The sequence below is a fragment of the Cololabis saira genome, chromosome 14 (assembly GCF_033807715.1).
Source record: "Cololabis saira isolate AMF1-May2022 chromosome 14, fColSai1.1, whole genome shotgun sequence".
NCBI classification, from domain to species: Eukaryota; Metazoa; Chordata; class Actinopteri; order Beloniformes; family Belonidae; genus Cololabis; species Cololabis saira.
Genome location: NC_084600.1, coordinates 19,202,989 through 19,225,557, shown reverse-complemented (window position 1 = coordinate 19,225,557; position 22,569 = coordinate 19,202,989). Strand labels below are relative to the sequence as shown.

The window sequence follows — 22,569 nt, the reverse complement described above, 5'->3', positions numbered from 1 at the left end:
TAACAATGGTGAAAACAGGCAAACCTGTTTCATATAAAAGAGAGTAGTGCAAAGATTTATTGAGACAAATCAAACCCAATTTTAACGATGCAGTTTAAAAGAAAATATAAAAGTCTAGAACTGCTCCACTCCCGGTATCAGTTCAAAGATAACCCAGTTATATGGTTTAAAGTTAGTTTTGCAGTAATTCCTGCTTAGACTCAGTGTGATATTTCGACATCATGACAGTAAAATGTAAGAGGCGGTCTGCAGCAATACAACGCTGGTGCACGCTGGCAGAGCCCCGAGTTAACCTGCACATCAGATAAAGGAGTTATTTCATGCCTACCATTTTTTTATTCCAGGCTGATACAATTTCTTAAGGTTTTAATAACATTCGAAATGCTTTGGTAAAGAATCACAGGAGTAGACATCTCCAAATGAAAGAATGTTAAAATAATGTGGGAAATGCAAGAAAATAAATAAAAATGCTGTGTTTCTTGATTCAACTTTTGACAGTTTTTTTTCTATGCAGAATTATGACCCAAGACATTTGAGTCTTTGAGCTGCAAAGATGGGCCAAGGAGTCTCACTTTATGAACAGATGTGTGCGAAACTCATTCAGATGTTTAAATAAAGTAACGTTCTTCCTAGAAAGACTATAACAGACTTGTAAATTTCTCCTACTACTGCGCATAATATTGTTAAATGATTCAGAGAATTTGGTGGATTTCCATTCTGTCAAGGACAAGGGAGCGATGGTAAGCTGGACACTCTTGGCTGCCAATCCCTCAGATGGCACTACATCAAGAACTGCCTATTATAACCACCATGAGTAAAGGACTCCTGAAAAGATTTGTCCAGCACTTCACATGTCTATATTCAGAGACTGCTGTTCCCCTTGTTCAGAGGTGATGTTGGCGTCTCTGGGTTGGGAGGCATCTGAGGTGACGCGTCACGCTGTGGAAACACAAATAAGTTGGATGAATCAGGACACAGATCGGATTTCTAAACATCATCTTCGTTGGGTTCTTTAATAAAGTTACACCTTATGAACTGGCGTTGAATTGGAACACATTGTATTTCAAATAGTTGTTAATGAGTCAGTTACTTAAAACATAATTGGGTTTCAACTGGATTTAATGGGCTTGTACTCAACTGGATTTGTTTATAATGTGTTATTTTTGAAAAGACCAGATAACTTTTGTTGTAAATTGGTGCTAAAATAAACAAAACAACAATAAACACCCATAACAGCAGAGCCTCCTACAGTGGGACTGACCAAATACAGTATTTGCAAAAACATTCTACTCTCTTTTCTATTTAAACGTCTCCCGTGGGGGGAAGTCACAAAAATTCCACAACACACTTTTACCAAATAAACTCTCATTAAGTCAGACAAACATACCCACTCACGTCACAGACCAGTGGTGAAGCTGCGTGAAGAAATGATGACGATAGTTGAGGCATCACGGAACAAATCAGTCCAACATATCATCTTTTACCCGGAGCCGATTAGGCTGTTTGACAGATATAAACAGCAGGAGGAAACTCAAGTGACTGGAAGGCACCAATGCATTAACCATGTGATGCTATTTATATCAGAGGAGCAAGGGTGACCCATTAACTCATATGTGTTATGCAACATGTGAATATAGCAAAAAAAACAAGAAGAAAAAAGAAAGAGCATGCTAAATGTACATTTAAGGACTTGGATATCCATGTCATAGATGTCAATTACAGTTAATCAAGGATAGCTGGGAATGGGAGCGTGGTTGTACAGTAAGTGAGACGGCCTATAGTGAAGAGGGGAATAAGCAACCCTGGGGACTGGCGGGAAACATAGCATGCTGTCATCGGGGTCCCAACTCCACTATGTAATCAATTATACACCGCCACTGCTGTTCTGTGGCTCCTCAACATAACCTACGGGAGGCCGACTGCCTTCTAAGAATACATGTATGGACATATTTGCTTTTCCAGCAAGAGCAAAGTGTCTGAAAATACCCAGGGCAGATCCAGCTGAGCCATAGCTTTCACTTCTCACACAATTTAAATTACATTTACCCAAGTGAACTCAGAGGGGTTATTATCAACTTCCAAAATCCTGGTAAATGACAGCATAAAAGTTACTGAAGTAATGTTATTTCAGGCATTAGTTGTGGTGGTTGTTTTAGCCCCTTATGGCGCTCCTTCTGAATTTGAAGATAATTTTTTTCTGTCATGAAATAACATCTGTCGTAGTGACATGGAGAGTCAAACGTGCTCTCGAGAGGCTCGAGTGCATCTATTCAGGTCATGTTTAAAGTAACTTTACAAAAAAGGGTCAAATTAATAATATTTTGGACTTACAGTACTGTGCAAGTCTTAGACACCCTTAGTCTTCTTGTTTCATCAATGTTGTAAAGCTATATTCAATTTCTGTCTCTTGAAGATACAAGAAAATGTGGGAACCTGGGGTTCTTAATTCCTAGTTCGTAATTAAAGTCACACAAAAAAAAGTTAGCATCTTTAGCTCAGGGGTTCCTCCTCCAGACATGGATGGTAAGTTGCTTTTTTTGCAGCCTCTTCCTCATTCCTCATTCGTATTTACTTTGTTGACTTTTTAAGTCATCTCTGTTGTGATGTCCAGCGTAGCTTTCAGGGATAGTTTCACCATTTTTGATGTGTGACATAGCGCCTTCGATCCATACACAGTTAGCGTAAGAGGTGTCTGAAACTGGGATGGGAGACTGCCAGAGCTAAGCAACACTTCTTGAAACTAATCAGAAAATTGCTGAAATTAAATTAAAACTGATACTTTGACATGAAAAACCCTCAATTGTGCTGCTTTAATGTTATTGAAAATGTATGTGTTGGACATCTTCTGGGTTCGAAGGCGGTTACACTAAATACTGACTTTTGCTTATTTGTCCTAAACGCTATATTTTTTTGTTGTTGTTTTTGGATTGCCTCCAGTATTATGACAGTATTTTTTGTGTGTGTCATGAAGAAGACTTATGAAACAACTCTTTTCTGCTTAAGAGCATGTGTTTGGGTGTCTTGACTGAATACCAACTCAAAAACGTCTAGATAACGCAGCCCTGTTACTTTATGTCAGCTCAAGTCTGAACGTGGGTTTTTCAGTGAACAGGTTCAGAGTTGAACTGTACTGTGACATCACAGAGCCGAATGAGAGGAAAATGATCCAGCTTTCATATGTTTATCTCCATCAAACTTCACATCTCAGTGCATTGGCTGTACCTCCCTAGTGAGTGGTGAACGGTCGTTACACCAATTTCAAAAAAGGGACACCCTGTAGAAGAGGTGGGTCAGACTTGCGTGGCTGACTCCACCCTCAAAGACTGGCATCTATGATTAGACCTTTAAGATCAGAGTTGAAAATAGCTTTTGTGGTGTTTCTCTACGGTATTTTCACCAATCATGAGGTTAATATTTCAGTATTACCTTGGGGAATTCTTCCAACGTGTGTAATTTCCCCTTAATATACGGTCTGAAAAATATGCAAGGTGCAATTAATACCTTTAATACAACTGATTTAAACCGACAAAGCAATCAAAACCAGGGCTAACTGAGACTTATATATATATATATATATATATATATATATATATATATATATATATATATATATATGCATATGTTTAAAAATATATTTTAGAATGTGACAATGACTGTTTCAGGCATTTCTTCCTTATTATTAAATTATATCATATTAACAGTGCAGCCTTCATATAAATTAACATCTTTCAATAATTTCCACTTCATTTAAATATATATATATATATATATATATATATATATATATATATATATATATATATATATATATATATATATATATATATATATAATAGTATATAAAAATAGTGTCCATATTTATTTACCAACATACCACAACAATTCCCCCATCATCCGTTCACTTTTGTCACGGTTTGGTTTCAATCCCTTTTTTATTTTGAAACCCGTGCCTGTGTTTAAGTTCTGTCTTGACTTCCCTGGTTCCCATCTGCCCTGATTGTCTGCACCTGTGTCTCGTCAACCTTTCTGTATATCTGGTCTTGTCTTTCCTTTGCTCCCTGCTGTTTCCACCCTCCATGTGTCCTGTTAGGTTTTTCTCTAAACGCTGGTGTTTTTGTTAACCATGCTCTGCAGCGCTTTTGGTTTGTTTTGACCTTTTTTGGAACTCCTGCTCCTACTCTAATTCAACCAACTTGTGACAACTTTAGAGTCCCTACTGCAGTGAATTCAGCTCTGCTTCATTGTGAATAAATGTTTTTTAGGTTTGCACTTTTTTGATCGGAAGGTAATTGGAAGCACCACATCATAACTTAGGGCTTCAAATCAAGCGGGGAATGAGCTCGTATATCATGAATTTCTCAGATTTTGATTATTTCTACTATCTTTTTATTCCTGATGTAGTTTCACCATTTATTTTGTGTAGATTCATTATGTGTAATCCAAAACATATCCACCTAAATTCCAGTTTGCACAACAACAAAACAGTATAAATAGATCTGTAAGGCATATGCTCCTGCTGCCACACCAAAACCGATGTTTAGCATAACCAGATTGTAGCTTAATACTTTTTTTTAAACGCACCAAACAGCCAAAAACAACATCAAATGCAAGCTTTCCAAATCATCTTGACATACAAATGGTTCCAAATGTGATTCCAATTGAATTTGCTTATCTGTGCAATATCAATGTAAACGTTCTGGTTTGGTAAAAAAAAAGATTTCAAATAGCCTTTTGTGTCATTTTCAAATTCCCAAAAAATCACTACTACGTCTGAAGTGATCAACATAATTGAGGGGGGATTTTTACATCTGCTAGTCTCAGCTTTCCGTTAGCCAGCAGATAATTTACCTGTACTAACACCGTGCTCAACATACTGGAAGAGACTACTGACCAAAACTAAGTAGTGCAGCAGCATCCACCATCTCTAAAATCTGCAATGGCTCAACGTAACTGTTGACAGCAGTAGCTGTGAGTTAGTTCCCCACCCTCTATTTAGGTTTGTTTGCATCTTCTCTATCCGTGTAGATTACCATAGCAACCATTTGATTTAGGAAGTGTGAGCAAGTACACGTAGAGCTGATTGGATCACTTGCAATGTATAATATAAACTATCAGTCAGAATGAACAGAGTCTAGTCTGACATCCAGTGTGCAGACAACTGCATCATCTGTAGTATACAAGAAGTAGCCAGCATTTGCTATCTCCAGGAGATTTCCAGTCCGTAAATAACCAGTCTACCTCACGTATATATCCCATTATCCAATGTACTGCTACAGTCGAAGCCAGTCCACTTGTTTTTACAGTGGTATACAATGTACTAACAACCACCATGTATGTGCAGTATGTAGTTGCCCTCACTCAGTTTCTACAAGTACCCTGGTTGTGTATCAAACACAAGAGGTCATGAGGCTGTTTAAGAAAGCCACTGGGAGAACAGGAAGGCGGACTTATCAAAAAAACCTGAACTGTTTTTATTTAACGTGCCGCATGAAAACACTAGCCATCCACACTTAGCAGTGGCCAGGAAGAGAGAGCGCCCTACTGGTGCTCTTCCTTATATACTTTTACACAAACCACAGACAAATCGCCATCCCAGATCATTCCCACATACGGAATTGGCTTACACTCAAAATATTAAACTCTCTCTTTTGTGTCTGCGTTGGAACACCACAATCCTATTCAGTAACACTTGTAGGGATGCTCTCCTCAAGACCTGATGAATGGTTCACTAACAGTCGTGTGCAGGCCTTGATGACAAGTTCATGGTGATGGATTCATCTGAATCAGGTGGTGCAAGGAAACATCTAAAACAAGCAGGGCAGCGACCCTTGAGGGCCAGACCTGTGGAACACTGGTGTGTGGTTGGTGATGCAACAGGTCACAACTGTGAAGGCCCGTCTGACTGTGTTAGTTTTCCAGATTCAGGTGACAGGTCACAGTCAGTCATGGTCTTAGCCTTTTTTCTACACTATGTAATTGCAATGCCACTTAATGTCATATCTCCCTCTGTCAGTTTGCTTTCACGGGCCCCGTCTCCTTTGCAGCCAAACCTAAAATATAGGTCTGTGAATAATTTCTTTGTTAGATTTAACTGTGACTTAATGTCCGAATCAGAAAACATCAATGGGAGATGTCACCGAATGGTTTCACTTTTGTTCCCAGCTGTGAGGGCATCTATGGGGGGGGGGAGGAGTCCTTTTTCTTCAGAATGAATGATGGGAGGTGATGCAGTAATAAATGTGACAGACAACTTTCAAAATGTCATAAATAGAAGCTTTGCATTGGTTGTCAGCACAATGTGTGTGACCCTCGTGATGAAGATGGTGTGGATGGTGATGATGATGCTCCACATTGCATGCATTAGTGTATGTTAAGAGCAAAGGCTCCGTGGCACATCAGTGTCTGCCTGCCTTTGTCCCACTGACACCCCGGTGGTGACAGCACCGGCTTTACTCCTTTAAATGAGCCTTTGCGCATAACCTTCGAATCACCACAACTGCATCAGTGCTGGTTGGGTTGCTTAGCAACTGGACAGCACAGAGATCCCTGAAGAAAACCTTCTCGGTATAAAACACAAGCCTGTGTGTTTCTTGGATTGTGATGTGCGCGCGTTGTGCAATCTCCAGCGAGGGTGTTTATGTTTCAAATAACCCCTCAAAAAAGAACGAGTCCCGTTCCGTGATGAAGCATTGAATAAATACATAAATGAAGAAAAAAACAAACAAAAAACAGACTGTTCACGCTGTGCGTGTCTGTGTTTTTTGCGCGCTCCTGTCTGAACGCATCTGTGGATGCGGAGGCGCGTTCCTCCGTGTGAGTGGGTCTCAAAATGTGGCAAAGTGGCAGAAATGCGTGGACAAACACTCGCAGCATCCTCCTGTGTTTTGGGGGGGGTTAATAGACAGAATCCAGCGCGTGAACAGCCTGTCGCTGAAGCCTGAATTATGGTTCTGCGTTAAATCGACGCAGAGCCTACGCCGTAGGGTTACGCGCCGACGCGCACCGTACGGGCGTAGGCTCTGCGTTGGTGTAACGCGGAACCATAAATCAGCCTTAAGGAATTCACCTTAGGTGCCCCCCCCCCCCCCCCCCCCCCCACACACACACACATCCTCCCACCCCCCTCTGAGTGGGACATCATTTTAATTTAAACTAAGAAAGGAAAAAAGAAAAAGAAGACAAGGAACAGGAGATTCCCTCCCTCCATCATGTCTCATCGGACTGTGGTCCAGTGTTTTGTGAAACAGGGGATCGGAGCATATTAACGTGTCCACTCGCCATTGAACGCCGGCCAGCGGAGGCAGGAGCGCTCTTTACTCGGCTCTGCATCTTTCACATGTAATCCGGCGTTGTGCCGCGCGCTCTCGGCGTATCAGGGGCCATCCATATTTCTCCGGCATCTAATTTTTTTTTTTTTCCACTAGAGGAGTGATATAGCCTGCTCTGACGTCTGCATCAGATATTACCCACTGCTTTTTCAATGTGCATTTTCCCCCCAGTGACTTTGCACTGATCTACATCATCAGCAGCAGCAACGGGAGGGGAAAAAAAGAGGAAAAACTGGAATGTAGAGTTAATTTTTCTTTTCCTTTTTTAAGAGAAAGAAAGAAAAAAAAAAAGCTCCCATAAACAGCCGACCAGCATTTCCAGCTGAAACAAATATCTTTTAACAGCATCACGTTGTGGAATAGACTGGCACCAGAGCATCGCTGGAACCATGCCTCTTCTGCAGCTTTGGACTGGGAAATTTCATCCACCAATTTGATCGTCGGGAGGCTGCTGCTCAGTCATTCATGCCAGTGTTTGTCATCACTTTTAAAAGTATTGTGCATGCTGGTTTTTTTGAGCAAGATGTCTTATCTTCTGCTTTTGGTCGAGGGGCTCTGTGACCTGCACGGATTTCCATAGCTGGGGGAAAACAGCGGGGGCCAAATACCAGATTTTTAAAATCGAGAAGCCCTTCATAATGAAGACGTCTCTTGCGTAGATGTAGACTAGTTTATTCGACATTTTTACAAGGCAAATTTGTTTTGGATTGGCAGCTTTTACTTTATTTTTGCATTTTTTTCCGGGGGGGAGAGCTACTGGACTGGTTGGATTATAGGAACTATAAATAAGGATTTGTGGAGATGTTGGGTCGTCAAGAAGATAAATTATGTGGAATTTTCTCTGCTCTGGCGGCTTTGTCCTTCCTATGCTTTGCTCAAAGGTAAGAAAATGGCCCTTAGGGTGGGAGAAAATGAAACTTTCACAGTGTTAGACGTGATTAGGATCAATTAGAGGCTCCGATGTGGAAAATCTTATTAAAGGGGGGGACCCAGGCCTGCTTATTAGGGGCATCGCTGCCGATGTTTCCTCTATTAGATGCTGTTGTGGCGCGCGCGAGCGTAAAAACACGCGTGTGCACGACTGCGAGGCTATTGTGAAACCTTCTTCCAATATCAAAATGGGGAAACACGTATGCGTGGTGGACAGGGCAACGGCGAGCACGCTCCCATCTAAAATGACGACCATCTGTAGACTACAGTATGCTTAGGGTGGTTATCATTGGATCAATCAGCCGATCATCGATTGATCACACAGTGGTAGGCACAGTCCTCAGTAGTGAAACCACTTGGCTTTTGAAGATATATTCTTGACCAAATAATCATCTTAATTGTCCAGATTTTCTGAACAGAGCCAAACCCATTAAAATGGAAATGCCATCATCCCAAATCCTCTGTTGCTCAGACAGAGGGGAGCATTTTAATAAATAAGCTCATGTCAAGACCTTTTAATGTTTACAGCATAGCTTCTACACAAGCCTTCATGAACATCACCACAGCCCCAATCCACTGTACAGTTCCCTTATTGTTTTGATGTTGAAGACACTGATGTACATCCCTTGTGGCCTCCTCTGTTTCCTTGTCTGCAGCGGTAACCCACCGTCTCAGCTAAGAGGTTTGTGCTCAGAGAGATGTAGGCTGCACTTTTCAACATTTTCATTCCATTATACCTGACCAGCAAACAAAAAAGTGGGGGTACTCTGGTGGCTGTGATATTCAGATACCTTCACAATGACGCTCATAGGTGTCCTGGACCTGGCCAGCTTGACGAACAGCTGCAACTAAATATGAGCTAATTGAAGAGTGCTTCCCCTGACTGAGCAGAGAGCTGCTGCTCCTGTGAGGAGAATAATCTGAACCCTTTTCCTTCCCCTGGTCTCCTCTTCACACTACCTGTAATGAGGAGCCTCAGCTGGCGAGCAGGTCCACTTCAGGTGATGCAGGTCATGGCACCAATGTTAGAAGTGTCAATCAGACTGGAGCTGGCTGTAATGTGCTCCTTCTAAGGTTAGTCTGCCTCCAAGCTCAGATCGACGAGGCCTGTGTCTTTAACGCTTTCCTACAACCCCACAGTCGTATGATTGTGCCTGTGGCTGCAGGGGAGCTAGAATAGCTGTCATTGTCACTTTTTTGCTGAATATTCTTTTGAAAAACTGGCACACATTCAACAATTGAGTGATATTATCGACATCACACCCCTTCAACTGATGAAATGAATGAGCAGTATAGGTTGGGCAAGAAATGATAATAAAAAAACGACATAAGGCTCATTTGAAAAGCTTCTCCATGACAACAATGTAAGATTCAGGATGGCTTTAGTAGATGCCACACAGACACAGAAGCGATCAGCTCAAATTATTTGCAGCATTTTCTTAGTTTTAATGGAAACTTTATTGTCGTGAAAAATGCCAAGGGTGACTAATACTGACTATTATTTTGCGTGCTGCCTTTGCTCTTTGAAAATGGCCATCATGCATGTGGTTTCTGCCCTCAGCTCCTCTACTGGAAGCAGCGGAATGTCTGTGGCCAAGACTACCGTGGACAAGTTGCTGAAGGGATATGACATCCGCTTACGGCCCGATTTCGGAGGTACGTGCTGGGATTCTGATTTTGGGGCTCAGGCTCTGCTGTGGAGGCTGTTAAACGGTTAAGGTTTGGACAAGTTGATATTTACGAGTCATTCGTCTGAAATCTGTCATGGAGTTGGCCTGTGGCAAAATTTAGGGAATAGCTCTGGAGACACCATGACTATATTATTATTATTATTATTGCGAGTATTATATATATTTATTCACTTATGGAAGTCAGCTGCTGTTGCAGAAGCAGGGACCGGATGGAATAAGCATCAAAACATGTTTTTTTTTTTCTAGCATGACTAATGCATTGATTGTTGACTCTGCTTCAAGTATAGATGTTTCAAGGCCTCTTTGTATGAAATTTTGTTTTTAATCATTTATCTTTAGCGGAAAATTGTGCATTTAAATTAATGTTGTTTTTTTTTTTTCAATAATTGCTGAAAATAGTCAGCATGGTGGATGAGTTTTGGTTAATTGTTTATGTTTTAGTGAAGCTCTCTCTGTTTTTAGCTTTTTTGATGCTTTTGCTTAGAACATAACTGATTAATGGGACATTTTAATGTAAAATGAAAGGTTTATAGATTAAGAAAGTAGGGAAGACTGACAGCTACAACGGTGGGGATGAAAAGATAAGCCCCACTTAGATTGTCTTTGCCATTAGCAAGTGGGACCTGGTCCTTTTGACGCCTCTCACCAACGATGACTCAACACTGACTGGGTGCTGTGGTGGAGACCATTTAATTGATTAGTTCATTTTGAAAGTGTTGCATGCTGAAACTCTTAACAGCAGTGGTGTTCAGTTCCGGTCCTCATTGGCCGCTGTCCTGCACATTTGAGATGGTTCTCTGCTGTAACACACCTGGTTCTAATTAACGGTCACCATCAGCATGTCATCAAGGTCTGCACAGGCCTGATAATGATTCATTTGTATCACGGTGTGCTAAAGCAGAGAAACATCTACCGGAATTGACTGGAACTGAAGACCACTGCTCTAAAGGATCTGCAGACAGTTCAACATGCTCAACAGGAAGTTTTCAGCCTCATCCACAGTTTCTTAAAAGCCCGATTGCAGTCCTGTACGACTTTGTGGAGAAAAATAAAGAAGTCATAGCTGTTTTCAACTTCAATTCCTAAATGCAAGATTTCATATGGATTGGACTTTTAGGTTATGAAATAAAATTAAAAATAAACATTCATAGTAGCATTTTATTAGTTTCGCTGTAATCAGAATGTTGAAAAGTTGCAATAAAGAACATGTGAACAAGTCATAATTCTATAAACTGGTCTGACAAGACTCAACTATGTAGAGTTTAATGCATGTTCAGATCGTGCATAGATGTAATATGTGTTAAAGAAGGCAAAAACAAAGTTTTCCTTCGGATTATTAGTTAAAATTCAGCCTGATAGAATTATTCTTTCACATCACTTTGGGCATGTGTCTTCAAGTAGCAGTAATCACTTATTGCTCATGTGATCAGTCACATAAGTTAAATATTGGTTTTCACATTGTTGATGTGTGACATGGTGTGGTAGATCAATACACAGTTGGTTCAAGAGATGACCGATTGGTGGGAGTCCAAAGTTACTTTTGTCTGCTTTTTGCCGATAGCAGGGATAAGAGAGCGCTAGAGCCATGAAACACTTCCAAAATGTAAGCAAATATCCCTTCAAACAAAATACAAAGAGATGTTTTAACATGAAAAAAAAGCGTTTTGGGATTTATGACCAAGAAGTGATAAAACCGTCACCACATTAATGATGTGCTGAAATTACAGTTGCATATATTATTACATCATTGTGGTTAAAGAATCTTAATCAAAATTGCTCTTCTTATTATATATGAGTGACTCGTTGTTTTTTTCTTTCTTTTTTTAATCTGGTGAAAGCAGCAGCTTGTCAGTCCTGCTACAACAACACACTTGATGATAATGAGATCAAGCAGTGAAAAACATATAGCAGGTGCACCTCCTCATATAACCTTCGTCTGGTTGGGTCCTCTGCCAAAAGCAGATGCTCCGATGAAGGCTCGTGTGCCAAGATGCGTTAGCCTGATGTTAGCCATTGTAAAAATATGTTGCAATCGAGGTTACGTCTTAGTTCTGATTTCTTGGAGTGCTGCCATTTCAGACTTGTTTCATACATTCAGAGCATGAAAATAAGAGCAAAAAAGGAGAGACGTGTCTGCTTCACTTTGCTTCCGACTGTTGAGACAAGCTTGAAATGATCAACAGTAGTCTTGGACACTTCCCATTGAATTTTTTATTTGGAGCCAGTTTCATGAGGGAAATATCACTAAAATGTGTTTCAAAGACGGTGTCTTTGTATCACATCCACACATTCTCCTTTCCCACTTATGTAGTGCCATGGTTGTGTAGCTGGCACTTGTAAAGCATCTTTGTGTCTCTCGCTGGTGTCTCGGCCGGCGCCGCCATAACAGATGGCAGGAGTTTCAGCAAATTCAATACACTCTAATTCTCTTACTCTATTATACTCTCGTTTCCTTTCTTTCTTTTTTTGAACTTTCCATTACGCTCATCTTCACTGGTCACAGTTTAGTATTACATTGTCTTTAAGATCAGTGCAAGTTATATGACCAACGAAGCTAATTTCCCGAAGACTTAGAAAGTTTTCCAAAATGTATATAAAAAAAAAAAAGTCAAATAAGATTTTTTTTTAATGAAAAAAGGCACAGAAAGCACGAATATTTATAGAATGAAGACACTGAGGATTTCACGATCACTCCCATAGTTTCTGACAGGTGAGGGTGCCAGGATTGGGTCTAAAAGGAGACGTCATCCAGATTTAGTTTTTTTTTGAGTGGGGTTGGCTTCGGTCTCACCAAGTTGATAAAAACAGAAAAGAAATAAAAAATTCATAACTTAGATTCTTTTGAAGAGTTAGAATGCATATACAGTATATTGTACACAGATCCAGGAAGCCTGCTTAAACTTCGGTGAGTTAAGGCCTGGAAGACCTTGAAGCTCGTAGGCGACATTGCATGAGCAACAGTGATGTCATCGTGGTCAATACCGCCACATGCACTTGGGAGTACCTTGAAAAAATGATTATCATGCCACACATTCCGCCACAGCATGTAGAAATATAACATGACGCTGAACTGTACAAGGAGGAAGCCATATATCAACCCTGCATAGAAATGCCCCATAGTTCTCTGGACGCGAGCTCTTATCTGAAGGACAGAGGGACATTGAACACATGTTTTGAGATTTGTGGTTTGATTATTCCATGTTTCAGTTTCCTTTTAGAAAAAAAAAATCCTGTTAGCGTTTGCTGTGTTTCTGAAAATACAGAAGTCCTTTCTTTTGTACTTGTGTCTATTTGATAAATGAAAAAGATCTGTTTGATAAAGACGTCACAGATTTGATTTATTTTCTTGTGTTTTAAATCATGTCTGCTATTTTATTCATGTGGATAAATCTACAAACTCTAGATCTATGTTGGCTTTTTTTTGTTGAATTTCAGAAGTCGCTTCATCAACTTTACTGGAAATTAACTTTTTGACACTGACTGAAATGCAACTGGGAGATCTTTCAAAGCATCTTCACCATCTTCGCCATAACACCACAATAACAGACGACTTAACAGATTTATCACCAACATAAAATTTGGCAATATGTTGACATTCATACTGAGTATTATTTATTTATTTCCTTTTTTTTTTTTTTACTTATGTTGAAAACACAAAGAAAAACAATTACCTTCATTGCCTTGCGGAGAAAGAAAAGGAAAGCTATTCTGACACCTCACATGAAACAAATGATCTCTAGCTTTGGGGATCTTTTCTGAGGAAACAATTGAGAACTTTTCAGGATTTCTGGTTCTACATTCAGCAATGATCGTTATCAGGCAGCGCTGGTTGCTCAATCAGGAGTCTGTTGTTACAGAACAGGCTCTCAGTTTCCAGGGGAGGCTTTAGAAGTCTTTAAAAAAGTACAAAGTCCTCTCAGATATCAACTGTGGTTTACCCCAAACCAGAGAACTGTGCTCCAGCATGTCTTGATATTTCCAGCATTTGTCAACTTTAACTCGATTCAGATCAATTCATCTATGAGGCTCGTCGCTTTAGGTTCAGGCAGTTTGCTTAAGCCTAGCAATAAGATGTGTTTATTCATTAACAATTTTACCTTATTTTTTATTGAAAGAGAATTTCTCCTTAATGAAACACTTTCAAAGATGTCAAAAGACGGATAATGTCAACCTGTAAATTTATATATAGGATTTTCTTATTTGTAATAAACATTACATCTCCTCTATAAAAATGTATAGCTTTTTTTTTACAATGTATTTTCAATCTTTACAAAATAAACACTTTTACACCTCAAAGTTGTTTTGAAATGAAAATTGTGACCCATAGAATCCGAACTGAATAGAATCACGAGACATTGAAAGATTCACACCTGTAGCTCATATGCACTCTAAGTACTAAGTATGCAATTTGGAACGTACACAAATTAACCCCAGTTCTGTTGAACATATTGTATTTGTATTCATGCAATGCCAATTATAACATCTAGTCCTGGTAAAGAACCCAGCGGATCCCATTCATTCTTTGCTCTTTGCTTTGGTTCCTGGTTTGACTCTTGACATGGGGCTTTCCCGGGTTTGGACCTACCCCTGTCTTTTGGCCAAACAGAACAGGGATATGTAGTTCCCCCAAGACCCTAAACAGGTAGATAATGGATAAATGGGTGGATGTAAATACTTGAACGCCTAACAGCCTGGTCAGTACGCAGAGGTTTATACAGACTGCGTTTACATGCAGTCAATAACCCTTTTAAAACCGGAATATTAGCAATAACCCGGTTTTGCACGGCCATGTAAATACCAATAACCCCTTTGAATTACCGGAATTTGCTCATATTCCGGTTTTTAAAAACCTCAATATGACCCCTCTCCTTTTCTAACCGGAATATTTAGTCATGTATAGCCTAACGGGATATCCCCATCAAACGGAACATTAATTTGTTTTCTGGGCATGCTCTTTTCGCAAGGAATCCTGGTCTTTTGAGTCCAGGAAGTTCTTATAAACACGGAGAAACGCAAGACCAGGAGGAGACTAATCACTTCATAAATGTAATGAAAGATATGAACATTTTGGCATTTGTAGACGATAGAAAATACCGCGATAGCGAGATTTACAAAAAGGTGAGCGAAAAGTTGCGCGAAGCAGCATTTGTAAGAACGCCAGACCAGATCAAGCACCGCTGGAAGATGGTGAAAAAAGCGTACAGGGCTGAGAAACAAAACGGTACCAGCGGGTCCGAGTATCCGCCGTGCTGCTGTTATTGTTGTTGTTTTGAATTTGGATACAGGAAGAAGAAGCGGAAATGACGGGAATTGCATCATGACGTTCTCCGTGCATCGCTGATTAAAAAAGTGATTAATTACCATGTACTGTATACAGGGATAACCCTGTTTGCTCACGCATGTAAATGGAATATTCCGAATGTTTCAGTAACCGGAATATTAGCATAACCCGAATTTTGACTGCATGTAAACGTAGTCACTGATGCAGACGCTCCAGAAGGGATTTTTTTTTTTTCAGGACTGTTTAGGATGCAATTTTTAAATTTATATACTGTAGGTGAAAATTAACTCGCAGGCAAGACTTACTCAAGATTTAAAACGTGTGATTGATGTTGTCATAAGTCTAGCGCCGTCTGTTCGGAGCACATCCCCGCTGCCCCAGCGTTGACTGTCATCTCCCTTTTTATTATTAAAATTCATGAAATAAGGATGAAAACCAGCGTAGCTCCATTTTCTCTGTTTTATTTTGTCACCCACCAGCGCCTCTTGTACGGTATGCTACTAATGGTTATTTATTGCCAATCCATTTTCTATACCCACTGCATCCCGTTCAGGGTCACGGAGGCTGGAGTCCATCCCAGCTGTCATCTGGGCTGGGATACAGTGGGACTGGGTGACTTTAATTAATAGAAAAACATATCTCACAGCCCAGTTTGTAGGCATCAGTAGATTTATGAAGAGAACCAGAGCTCTGACGGTGTTATACCACAAAATGAGAAACAGTGCTTTTTGTTTATGAAGACAGCAAATAAGACCATTGTCAGAAGCTCAGTGGGCCAAATACTGAAGGCATATGGATTTGCTCAGGTGCAGCCACTTAATGCAGTGCCAGTCAGTCACTTCCAGCTGAAAGCCATCAGTCTGCAAGATGAAAGAATCGTCCCGCTGATCGCCCACTCTGCTCAAAAAAATGAAAGAGCTCATCTGTAAAATCACCCGCAGAAGCAAACAGGCTTCGTGGTACATGGTTGGCCACCTTTGACCAAGTGTCTGATAGTTGGCTCCATTTTCCTGTTAAAAATAAATACACATTGCCATACTCCTCATGTATGTGTACCTTTTTGATTGATGATTCTGTGTTGATGCGACTTTACAAACCTGAAATGGCTGCTGAAAAGTCTTTTTCAAATACTGCTTTATGCGTGAGGAAGAATACATATATCAGGCCTGTAGTGTGACTGTGGGAAAATACAATTGTCACAGGGGACTTGTGCCACCTGACGGATTGCTGTGCAGGATTGCAGCCAGCAAAGAAACCGTTTCAACCAAGATTGGAGCTCAGGTCATTCTTGCTCATGGTAAAGTACGATGTTGAGATTTTAGATGCCTTTTTTTTTTACAGACGACCATGCGATTCTACCTGCTTCCAAGCCAGGTTCTTTTTTTGGAAAGCAGGAAAAACTGATGTTTATCAATTCTGCTCAACGCGCTTAGTCATTACTGTGTGATGCAGACTGCTTAAAAACAAAGAGATGCGACCTCCTGCAGCATCAATGCGGCGCTTTCATGATAAAAACCCACTGATCAGTGCCTCTGTGGACACATTTTTATGATGTTGACTGTGAAATGCATGACGTGAGTAAGAGCCACTGCAACCTATCTGCTGCCTAAGGTAGGAGCAGAGAGGACTCATTTTCACGTTTGCTAGTACAGTATTATCCACACGGGGGGTAGGGCCATTGTAAATGCACAGGGCCACCTGTGATATACACATGCTCTCGTGTTTGTGCCCCATGGTCGCTGTTTGTGCTGGGAACCGAAGACGCTGAATAGAAGGAAAAAAGGTCTTAAGTCATCTCATGCTGTATGCTTTGCATCATGGTGGCCAAGCATAAACACACACAGAGGAGAACTAAATGAGATAAAATAATTACTTCTTTAATGCCTTGCATGCCTAGCAACACTTGCAGAATTGATGAGGCAGATTGCAGATGGTCGTGCAAAGTGAATTAAAGTCACCGTGACACCAGGTTATACAGTTTATAACCTGCTATAACATGCTTGGCAGCAGAGTGACAGTCACCGGGAGAACATGTCTTTACACCTCTGGGCAAGGTGTGCCTTATCTGAAATCAGTGTTACAGCTTTGTGTTGCCCTTTTACGGGAAAACGCAGAAATATGTGAAATTCTGTGGCGATAAAGGTGGAAAGTTTGATAATTCTACTCTGATCTTGGTCTGTGATGTCACAGCACCCTGCAGATCTGAATGGCTCGCTTAATGACAGATTTTCAGGCTTAGCTGTCTCCAAACAAAACGATAGTTACGCCATGTCAGAGTTTATCAGATGGAAATCGTTTCAGACATTCAGGTTTCGCTCTCAAGCATGGAAAATTGTATTAAATATTTTTCATCTCAGGTCCCCTCTAAGAATCCCGTGACTCTGGCCAGAGTCATACAGTTTGTCAGTGCATCTACTGTCAGCACCACTTTAGTTCTACAGATGCCACCAGGGTGCTAACTGTCATCAGTGTTATAATCCAGGGACCAGGGACAGGCAGCTCAGACCCAAGGATAAAACTGCTTCACGACGATGAAAGGTGTATCACCCTAATGTGGATTGCCAAGAAACTGTGTAACACCAGGCCACTGGTAGTTTTTAAATCTAATTTTATGACTCACTTAAGAAAGAAGCATGTTATCGTCCAACAGTTATTACACAGAGACGTTTCATATTAGCCAGACACTGCTGTATAAATGTGATCATGTAGGTGATAAACAAGAGGCTTGCTAAACCGATGCAACACAGAAGTGGAATCGGACAAGTTCATTGAACTACCACTAGGGTCTAAAAGTGAGTCAACCTCCACTAACTTCCCAAAATAAAAAGTTCAGATTTGCAGCATTTGGTTAATAACATGTTTATAATGCGTTAACACAAATATTACTTAACACTTAATTCTTTTTGTAACACAAAAGTAGGAAAAAGTGATGATGAATAGCCATTGGCTGAGCCGACTGTCAATCAAAAGACGATGCCTCACGCTATAAATACTTAAAACAACAAAGTTGCCCCCTTCAGAGTTGCCATGGATGTGTTAGACAATACAAAGCAAAGTGGTTTTATCAACTAGGCTGTAAATATTTTTATTAAAACTGCTTAAAAACAAGAGATGTTGAATTGAACATTATTATGTGTTAGATTTACTCAGATCAACGTCTGTAGTTGCTTATTGGACCAACTTTGCTTTCTCTAGACTTTAAGAACATATTTATCACATATAATAATACAAAACAACCATTTGTTTAAAGTAAGGATAGTTGTTGGCTCCTGTCTTATTGCAATTTGAAAAATATCTTTTTAAGGTAAACAGAACATAAAAAAAAGATTTGCATGTTAACTATAAAAATCTTGGGATTCATACAGATTAGAAAATGTAATCACTTGACAGCCCTAATATGCTCCGGCAGTCCTCATGTCTGTTCTGACAGTCCTCATTTCAGATGTTGTTTCAGTTGCAACATCTGAAATGAAGATGGATGGACAGCTTCAATAAAAATGAATGCAAGTAACATGACTTAGCATCGTAGGCAATGGTGGACCCCCCTGGTTTATAAGAACATTTTTATGCCCCCCCAAAAACAAAAATGGCTTAAATGCATTTAGAAAACAACGATGTTATCCATCAGTCGTAAATGTTGGGTTGTTTATGTATCGCCCATCTTTTCTTTTTTTTTTTTTTTTTTTTTAGTATTGATGCTCTCATTTATACATGGCCCTTCATGCATGCATACACATGAAGGCTTCTTACACAACTTTTCTTCAAACTAACTTTTCCAATAAACTTTAGCACAAATAAGGCAGGAGAACACCGGCCACCTTGGCATCTCCTTTGAAACCCACAGCGCTGTTTCTCTGGTACATGACTTCAACATGCTGCATTATGAAGTAGTTTTCATTAAAAAGCGGCGATCCATAAAATGTATCTGAATAAATTTATAAAGTAGAGTAATGAAATACATGACCTAGCTACGTCTGTTTCATAAGAGGTGGTTTAATTATTAACTAGCCTTTCAATACATTTACAAATGTGCTGTTATCGTGAAGCAGCCACGTTATTTGAATATTTATTATAAATTGCAGTAATATGATTTTAAGATCCATTAGATTGTATTTTCTTTAAGATTTTGCCGGAGCTAGGCATGCAGGTTCAAAAATATTACTTAATATCCACAATAGCAAAGCTAATGTAACATTTAACCAAAATAATACAGTAAGTTTTCTGTTTGGTAAACTGTGTTTAGACGCTCTGCCTTTTCTTCTCTGTACTCATTGTGGAAGAACAAATCCTTGGAGTATTCATCATAGTAGTTGGCCTTATTGCCATTAAAAAAAAGAAAGAAAAACAAAAAACTATCGCATATGGCCAACCTTAGTTCATGCCAAGCAATGAATTGTTAATTTGCCACAAGAGCAGTGATTGTTAAGGATTCCTTATTTAAGCACCCGCAGGCAAATTAGTTTGTGGTCAGACATCCTTCCTTTTTTGTTTGTGATGTAATAATAATCTGTGTACTTGAACCTGCAGACATAAAAACTTGTGTTATAACCAGTTTTGACAGTGCGGCAGAGAAAGAGCTGGGTGATCTCCGACTGTAGCCATTGTTGGTTTGTATGTGGGAACCGTGACGAGCCACCAGTGCGCTGACCTGCTCAAGATTTATTTTACCGTATTGATACCCATATGATATATCAACGAGAAAAATCCACAAGCAAATGAACTTCCTGTCTGCTGGGAGGGATACTGCAAGACCACCAGGCTCGGCTCTCACCTCACTCAAGCGTTTGTCCTTCTGGTGGACATGTTTCAAATCAAGCTGCCGTCACGGGAGCGAGGTTTATGATCACAGCTCCCACCATTAACGAGCACGAAGGCTGATGTATTACAAATGTTTTTAATGATGTTCCATCCTTTATTTATTTATTTATTTATTTATTTATTTATTTATTTATTTATTTATTTATTTATTTATTTATTTATTTTTGCTTAGTTTTTATCAATTCCTGAGCATTTTTGCACTACAAAGGAATACAATTCTGTTAAAACTGCATTTATCTGGACCAAACATTGCATAACCCCCACAATAAAAAGAAAAGTATCTTCAAAATAAAACAATTATTATTTAACTATGTAATAAACACTTTAAATGTTTTTTTCTGTGTATCATTTAACATGTCAGCCATAAATGGGCTTTTTGTTCTAGATTAATTTTCTTTCCCTGTTCATGTGAAGTGGACTGAAGTTAGCTGGTGCTCATGGTGAAGTTGAAACATGCAGGGTCTACGCTGATGAAGGAACTTTTACAATACCCACGTTGGGCTGAACTTTAAATAAATGATGTAAAAAGTTTTGAGAGTATTGAAAAAAAAAGAAAGAAAAGTACTCACTAAATCTTTAATTCACTTTGACTTTTATTTCATTAGAGATGAAATGAAACTTAAATATTTTATGTTTTGCTTGTTAATTTCTTGCGTGACTTCTGATATAGACTCCAACCACACCCCTAATTATTCAAAGGTTTGTGGTTTAATATAATTTTAGCTGATGAGGTGCATAAAAACCAAGTGGTTTTTTGTAAATGTCTAAAGCATTGGTACACTTGGAGAATTTATTCTGGAAATGTATTTGCTTTTGCAGCCAGCCCTCAGTGGTCATTTGATGAACTGCAGTTTTCTCCTCTCCATCAGTGCTTTAACTTTGGAAACTGGATGCGGCTCTTTTTTCATCTGCTCAAAGTTACCACAGAGTTTTTTGTTTGTTGAAATCTTTAACCAATAATGCAAATTAGAGAGAAATCTTCAAAGCTCCTCCAATCTTTCTTTGGCAAACCGTCTATTTTTTTAATTTATTAAAAAAAAATCTATTTTAATCATCTTCTTATCATCTTCTTACACATTTGATGTCGAACTGGAAGTTCTGTTTTTATCACCATTTCACAATAGTAGACCAAATGTAGAAAACATGTAAGCATAATCACAGAATGAGAACGATTGAAGAAGTAACAAAGCTAACCAAAATAGCTCAACTTTTAAATTTTACTTCAATCAAAATATTAAAATACCTGTTAATTAAAAATAATGACTTGTTTATTGCATATCACAGATTTAAGTGGTTTCATCCAGCAAAGCTGCACAATCTGCAACCTTAAACAGAAAATCACTCATCAAGTTATCTGAAAGCTGAGTGAATAAACCGCACCTTTACTGTACCCTTTTGTCATGCAGGAAAGCTTGAAAAAAACAACAACGATGTATCTACCTGTTATAGCAGGTTTCTAATGAAAAACGTGGGCTTTCAGTTTTGCTACATTATTATCAATTGATCACCTGTAATGAATAGCCACAATTTGACTTTACTGTTAAGAGCCGGTTGTTATACAAACCATACTTCCCCACATAAACTACAACTACATGGTTTTATTAAGTCATTTGAACCAGAAAATGTTTTTACCTGTGAAACAGGTGTTAGATGTTTCACTTCAGTGTTTAGCAGCGTCATCTCCCGGTTCGAGTCTCAGCTTCGATATTTTCTGTGTAGTCTTGCATGTTCTCTTCATGCTTGTGTCTTCTTCGATTACTCCAGCTCTCTCACACAGCCCAGAGGCATCCACTGGATATTGATCACTAATTCCATATTGTCTAGAAGCTGTGAGTGTGCATGGCTGTTTGTCTCTGTGATGGACTGTCCACGTCTAGCCCAGTGATAACTGGGATGGGCTCCAGACCCCCACCCTCTTCTGACCATAAACATCGTGGCATAATCATCAAGCTGCTGAATTATTTGACCACTTTCCCATGAAATTTTAATGAAAACCTTTTAGAGGGTTTTCTTACATCCACTACTCGGTTCAACTCCCCCCACAACATGCCAGGAGACTTTGAACCATCGCTTTGTTCAGGCCATTGAATAAACCATATTTTTCTTACTTTTGAGACATTCCTTGGTGAAATTGTTGAAGTAATGAGGATCATTATGTTGTTAAAAGGTCTATTTCCATTTCGGCTGTAGGCTTTGAACAGATGACCTCACCTTTTGAAACAGTGATTCACAGAATACTGAATTTATGGTTAAATGAGTAACTCCAGGCTGTCTAGCCTCTGAAGCTGAAAAATCCCAAACTGCTCCAACAATTTTACCCCATCCGGTCCTCAGGGAGGGGCTTATCAAGGGAAGTGTGTATGAATGGGTTTGTTTACTTTTTCCATGTTATAAAAAAGGCAAATTTTATGTAATTTGCTTCAGTACATCACCTTTATGATGTTTTTTTTTTTCTCTAGAGATTCAACAGCTTGTTCAAATAAGGTGAGAAATGGTGGCAGGTCCATATCTTTATGTCACC

The 22,569-nt window shown here is 39.5% G+C and overlaps 1 protein-coding gene across 1 annotated transcript in view; it reads left to right on the top strand.

Annotated features, from left to right (window-relative positions):
- Positions 1-7,316: 7,316 nt before the first annotated feature.
- gabrb4 (gamma-aminobutyric acid type A receptor subunit beta4) overlaps positions 7,317-22,569 on the top strand; it is a 90,826-nt gene continuing 75,573 nt past the window's right edge. Inside the window, exons 1-2 of the mRNA XM_061740046.1 lie at positions 7,317-8,209; positions 9,820-9,914. Coding sequence (XP_061596030.1) covers positions 8,130-8,209; positions 9,820-9,914 — 175 coding nt within the window. The 5' untranslated portion in view covers positions 7,317-8,129. The remainder of the gene's footprint in view (positions 8,210-9,819; positions 9,915-22,569) is intronic.